Genomic DNA, 6680 nt, shown 5'->3' with positions numbered 1-6680 from the left:
CCATTTTACACTCCCACCAACAGTGAATCAGGGTTCCAGTTTCTCCACAACCTCGCCAGCATTTATTGCTTGCTGCATCCCCAAATTTAATGACTTAAAGCAACTAATTTCTTAGTTCTCATGAGCGTGTGGTTCTGTGAGGTGGTTCCACTTTGCGTGGCAGAGGCGGGGCAAATCTCAGCTGCACTCACTGGCTGTAATCCCCTGGAGGGGTAAGTGAGTGTTGAGCTTTCTAGTTCCTACTGGTCACATCCTTAGGAAAGCTAGCCCAGACTTGTCTCACACTGTGGCACAAGTCAAGCAAGCAAACCTTCTGGAAACCAAGTGGAAATGCCCATATGCCTTTCCTGTTTCTGCTTGCAGCCTGTTTGCCAACAGCAAAGGGATCTATGAAGTTATAGGGCAAAGGGCAAGACTAGACATTATTTACGGGCATGAGGCTTGAATCCACCAGGAGAGAATGATAGGCAGTCTCCTCCCATGTGATTTACTGCCTCTGAAAACTTGCTTGAAGGATCAGTGATGGGTTGGTTCCACCTTACAGTCCATAACAACAATGCAATTAATAGGGAACTCTGGTGGTATGATTCATAGTGCTGTTTAAAAACAACACCTCACTGGCAATTCAAATCCATCAGCTGCTCCATGGGAGAAAGATGGGCAGTCTCCTTCCATGAAATGTATAGCCACAGAAACTCAGTGGCTGGTTTTGCTACTTGCCAGTGAGACGTTTTGTTCTTGGTGGTTGTTTTGCTCGGTGGTGGAGTCTGTAGCCTATTGCCCTGCTAACCAACTGACTTGACCAGCTGTGTTCAACTTTTTGACAGCAGTGAATTTGAATTTTGAAATGTAATTAATCTGCTACATTAGGTTGGAGTCAAGTTTGGGAATCTGCACATTTAGTAACCATCCAGGGTGATTCTGCTGCAGGTGATCCATGGACAGTATTTCTCAAATTATTAGTTTGGTGCCTTTTGGCACCAGGCTTGGACTAGCCATTATGGAGAGTTCAGAAAGCTGGGGCTTGTTGAACTCTCTAAGGCAGAAGTTTAAATTACAACTGTTTCCCAGATAATCTCATCTAGTCATTTACCTGTTACAGAGAACAAGCCATCTGGGCTACAGCTGATAGATTATTCTATTTCAGTGCGAGTTGGAAAGGCATTGTTGGTTTGTTTTGCGTTGCTCATTATAATATGTATTTCTGTCCTGGGGAAGCTCTTAGTAATGGCAGTGAAGCATCAAGGTGGTTTATGGTGCATGTGATAGGATCGTAAAGTTGAGACTGTTGCTTGGACGAGACCTTTCCTAGAATAATAATCTAAGAAAGAAAGTGTGTTCAGGAAAGAAAAAAGGCCTAAGAAGAAATTCCATTTGGATGAGGTTTTTGTTCCTCTATTAGTCAAAATGTGGGATTAGAGACATCCTGGAAGATACCCACTCACAAAACAGGTGATGCCCAAGCCAGATGAAAGAGTATGCCCTAGCAACAACCATAGTACCCATCCCAGTTGGCATTCAAACATTATTTGTTGAAAGAATCTCTGCAGATCTCTGGGATCCATAATCAGGGATTTTGATGGAGTCAGAAGGGCAGTGTTCCTCACAAAGTGGTCCCTGGGCCATCTGCCTCTGAGTCGCCTGTGAATTTTGTTGAAAAAAAAAAAAAGGTGCCTCCTCCTCTACTTAACTCTGATCTCTGTATTTACCTATTGTAGAGGCTTCGTATTAGTGAGCTCTCCCATTTGCCTCTTGTTGATTGACTTATTTCAAATAGTCAGTTTGATGTTTCGAAGATTCAGCACTATTGCAGCACGTATCAGAACATCGTTTCTCTTAATGGCAGAGTGAGTGACTGCTTAGAAAGCATGGAGTTTTGGTTTATGGGGATGGAATATTTGACAGATGATATCAGCAGTGGTGGTGCAGCATGGTGGATATGGATCTTTTGGAATTCTATACATGAAAGAGGCTGAATTGTAAAATGTTATGTTATCTCTATTTTTGTTATAATAATAAACCAATGCCTGAGTCCTAGCTGTCATTTACTTGGTCCAGCGGGTAAGAAATGCTACATACTTATGAAATCTGTGAATAGATGATGTTTTTGCAAATGGATGTTTATTTAACTCCCAGTCACCCAGTGTAACAAATCTGGATAACCTCTTAGCATTTTCTAGATGGCCATAGAGAGTTGTGCCCCCACCCTGAAGGCGGTTCCTTTCTGGTGGTTCAAATCCACCAGCAGCTCCATGGGAGAAAGATGAAGAATTTCCTTCCATGTGATTTACAGCCTCCGGAAAACCCACTGGAGGGGCAGCTATGAGTCTGTTCTAACTTAATGGCAATATAATGAGTTGACTCTTTGAGCTCACCAGGGACTGCTGGGTTCAAGCTGCCACACTTTGCAGTTAGCATTCAAGTTGTTGTGCTGCCATGACTTTTTAACTGTCAGGGATGTAGTTTTGTTGGAGGTCAGTGACTTGATTCTCATTCTCTAAAAACCCTTAGCAGCTTGGTGGTTAAATGTTTGGCTGCTAACTGAGAAGTATTCAGGAGAGTTGTGCATCAGGGATGCATCTTGTCTCCATATCTTTTTTTGTTTTGTTTGTCCAGGATGGTTTTATTAAAGTCTCATGCTGTAGACAGTCATACAAGCAATGAGAAAAACATTAATGTGAACCATGCACTTAATCTGGCATTCTCTGAAATACCATTGTACAAGTTTTCATTTACTTAGAAAAATATGAGTAAAACAATCAAAGGTTTTTCTTGAAGATTTAAGAAAAAAAATGTATTGGCCAGAACCAAGTCTAAGAGAATAAACAAAATCAGAATTGCATGTGGGAAAAAACTGTACAAGTTTGTACATAAAATTATAGCTTACAAAAGCCTCAAGTATAATAAGAATAAGGAATTAAAATTTCCAAAGTTCTATTTACCAATGTCTAGTAACAAAATCCTTATTAAATAATTGACTTTGAAAAAGTGAAAAGCTCATGATTTCAGTGTATAGAAAATCCTAAGTATCACTTTCTGAAATAAAGTGTACTCAAAACAGCACACCATAGAATCTAAAATCACTTACTTCTGTCATTCATTTAAACTTTGCATATGGCTTGAGCATTTTTCTGCATTTAAAATCATACTTTAATTTCATCTTTTGAAGAGCAGAACCAATCTTAAAGTCAACATTTGAGAGATAAAGAATGTATTTTTTTTCTTGTCTTAATAGTATTTTCATTAAATTACTGCATTAGAATTTAGGGATTTGATGCCTTTCCATAACATTTTAGAACTGAACATATTCCACAGGAAATAAAAATTGAATGACAGCTCAGACCAGGTTAAAGGAATTTTTGTATTCCTATGATTTTCTTGTTTGGGGAAGTGAATGTATTTTTTTTTCTTTTTAATTTGGCAAAACAAATGAAAAGGTTTCTTAATGTATTGCAAAGAAGAGTTTAAAAAAATGAAAGAAGGGGAGAAACACCCTTAGAAAGTCAGGGGTGACCCCAACCTTTTGGCATGCTGTCCACAGAAAAGGGCGGGAAGTAACCTTCATAATCAAGAAATGAGGGTAGCAGAAGTTATTCTAATTGATTATCAAGCCATTTAACAGTTTTATGGCATATTTATCAGTACATTAGAGACAAACTTGTATTCCTATTGCTCCCCCCCCCCTTTCTGAGAAATGAGACTGCATCTCTTTGATATTTTAATAGGGGCAATGCTTAAGTAGTACTTAGCAAATCCTGTTCCAAGTTCACAGAATGGTTGCAAAGTCTACTTGTTGGATAGAATAAAAGTTTCAGATTGGTAAACAGAGGGTATATCTATATAGAAATGGCTGAGTCATAATGTTTAAGAATGAGAAAGAAATGACTACTCCAGGTACCTCAGTACATTTGCCTTGTGGGAATGTACAAAGATAAACTCACTGTAAATAGTTCTAAGTGATACTCTTGAAGAAATAAGAAAGTTTAGGATTTTTAACATGTGTTACATTTCAATGTAATTGAGATAAATACTTGCTTCTATTCATGAAGATGTTATACTTCCTTCTTTTAAAACAAACAGGACTTTCCATTGGTAATACTGATTTTCAGGGAAAAGCAAGCTCTCATGGGCATAGCTGAAGTCAGTGTTTGTTTTCCATGTGACCACCAGAGATTTGTTCTATAGGTGAAGAATTTCAACAGATTCTTTGTGAGATTTTTTTTCCCCTCAACAAACTTCCTTTCTAGAACTACCTTGTGTCACACAAAGCTAGAGAATCAATGAGGCAGAAATAACACTTTTGTGGACCAGCAGACTTGACTTAAGATGCCCTTAGGTTTCATCAGTTGGCATAGGTGCTGACATAAATGAAAAAGCTCTACTCTTGATAACATGCAGATGAAGTATGCTATTAAGAGTTATTCTCTAAAAAAAAAAAAAAAAAAAAAGAGTTATTCTCTGTGGCCAACAGCCAGAAGTTAACTAGCATATACAGGCCAAGTATTTATGCTGTGCTTCATGGGTTAATCACACTATAAAGTGTAACACTGTACCAGAAGAGTTTTCCACTAAAAGTTCTGATTCGCTAATTAATTTTACTCTCTATTACTTCTTCTTAAATGTCATGATGTGGTGCCTAAAAGTTAAGTACAGGGGGAGGGAATCCTATTATGTCACCTTGGGTGACATCAGATAACATCTCTAACAGCAGTGAGTACACAGAATCAAAGCCTGGCTCAGTAAAAAATCAGATGAAATGTGAATATAAATGTTATCTGCTTCTCAAGAGATACTGATTCGCTCCTGGCCTCGTATTTTCTATGAGAGTAACTGGCAGAAGTAACCACACCACCACTAAATCTGTGTAACAGTGTTTGATATCTTATTATTTTTTTTTGCTGGAATATGCAAGGTTTAAATGCTATTGATGGAACAGAACACTCACTCCTAAATGTGGTTTTAAAAATTTTATTTTGAAAGGACAAGAACCGCTGTCAAGAGAATGCTGTAAGATAGCCTTAGATGGAAGGCACTCCAAAGTCTTGAATATCGTTTCCCGTATTGCCAGAAGGAGTTCAATGTCTTTTAGTCAAATACATGCATAAAAACATCTTAAATCTCATCACAGGTGTGCATCAAGAAAAAAAGAAAAACTCCAGACTTCAGGATATCCCCATGAAAACACTGGGGAAACAGTGTAAATAGAATATTCAAAAACCAAAACACCATTAAGTTTGTATACCTGATGTCAAGATGCTGAGGTAATATTGACTGCTTCAAAAAACCCCACCCATCACTGCTGCTGTTATTGCTGAAAAAGACACTAAATACTGATTGAGTTACCTTAACTCTACCGAAAGGGGGAGGATTTGGGGAATACTGGCAACTGGTGAAGCATAATGTTCAAAGCAAAGGAAAGAAAGCAGGTAAATGGCAAAATACAAAACTACAGTTGCGGTTTGTAGCCTTTGACTCTCAAAAGGAGACAGCCCAGACTCAGTTGGGTTTGCTACTTTAGTATTTTCATGGTTGCCCTTTCATTACTTATTTTTTTTTTAAGGTTAATTGTTACCTCTAACTCTGGTTCTGTTTCCAGTTGAATCCAGAAAAATAGAATCCATACAGTTTTCCTAATAGTTGCAGTTCCACCTGAAGACACTAGGTAAAGTGTAGATAGAAGCACCTTGGCAGCTGTCTTCCAGCCATTAGGGCTTAGTTAAATCCAAACATGATAGTCCGGTTATGCTCAGAAAGCTAAGATCCACTACCTTATTTTCAGGCAGTGCAGGTGATTTGTCTTCTCTGCCAAGACATCTCTCAGGGCTTGCCTGTCCCTTGTAGGTGGACAGGGACTTGCCCTGGATACTCAACTGGGTAGAAGAGTCCACTCTTGCAGGTTTCAGGGTCTTTATCCTCATATCCCTGGCATATTTTTCTAGCTCCTTCCTTATGTCATCTCTCAACATCTTGGAGACATTCAGCACCAGTTGCTCCCATTCAATGGGCTGAAAGCTACGAGCCTCGTGGGGGACGTATTTCCCAATCTTGATCTTCTTAACTGTGTGTAGGCATCTACTGTAGGAGTCTTCAAAGTCAAAGACGAGGTCACTCAGAGTCTGAAAGACCAATGGCTTGTCCATCAGCTCTGCCCTCCGACTCATGCCCAGGGAACCGTAGCGACCATTGTAATAAATCCCCAGCACAATATGGTGAAAGTAGTTTCCTGCGAAGTAGGATGTAAAGCTGATAGGGAATCGCTCAATGGAAGGCTGCCCATTGGTGAAGTATATGGCCAGGATCACAGCTTCAAGGCATTTGATAGGCAAAGACTCTTGTGTCATTTCTTTTGCTGTTTCCATTAACTTCTTCAGAGGCCTCATCTTCCTGATTTCAAAGAACTGGGTCCCTGTGTGATTGTATTGAAGTGCCTTCATGTAATTCTGGATCTCCTGGAGCCATTCTGGGATCGTCAATGACGGCCTGTAGCTTGGGACCTGGGGTACTGGAGGGTTTGGCAGGAACTCCGCGTTCCTGATGGCGTCCACCATTTCCGCTCGCTGAGGGTGTACCTTCCCCACGTGCATCCACATTCGCTCCCAGGTGTCGCTGTCAATTGGGAAGCCGCTCTTGTTCACATAAAATGGCAGCTTGCCTTCCTTGGCGAGGCTTCCTAGCGGCGC

General features: G+C 39.9%; 2 protein-coding genes across 3 annotated transcripts in view; one reads left to right on the top strand and one right to left on the bottom strand.

Annotated features, from left to right (window-relative positions):
• LOC102871282 (heparan-sulfate 6-O-sulfotransferase 2-like) overlaps positions 1-6680 on the top strand; it is a 441911-nt gene that overhangs the window by 169009 nt on the left and 266222 nt on the right. The gene's annotated exons all lie outside the window — the stretch shown is intronic.
• Positions 5706-6653, bottom strand: LOC102861667 (vasohibin-2-like). Its single transcript, XM_006881840.1, has 2 exons — positions 6416-6653; positions 5706-6283 (listed from the first exon to the last, which is right to left on the bottom strand). Exons 1-2 carry the CDS (start codon positions 6588-6590, stop codon positions 5706-5708), a joined length of 753 nt encoding a protein of 250 aa, XP_006881902.1. The 5' UTR covers positions 6591-6653.

This window comes from Elephantulus edwardii, unplaced genomic scaffold, assembly GCF_000299155.1.
Source record: "Elephantulus edwardii isolate Elephantulus edwardi_28Jun2011 unplaced genomic scaffold, EleEdw1.0 scaffold00016, whole genome shotgun sequence".
Classification (NCBI taxonomy): Eukaryota; Metazoa; Chordata; class Mammalia; order Macroscelidea; family Macroscelididae; genus Elephantulus; species Elephantulus edwardii.
Note: the sequence above shows the minus strand (reverse complement) of the source record. Positions and strands in the feature narration are given on the sequence as shown.

What these genes read in the sequence shown, in the direction of transcription:
- LOC102861667 (XM_006881840.1), bottom strand. Translation starts at nt 6,590, where the DNA reads ATGTGGATGCACGTGGGGAAGGTACACCCTCAGCGAGCGGAAATGGTG. An exon ending in CATGAAGGCACTTCAATACA is followed by an intron (nt 6,284 to 6,415) that starts ATCACACAGGGA and finishes TGGCCATATACT; the next exon opens with TCACCAATGGGCAGCCTTCC.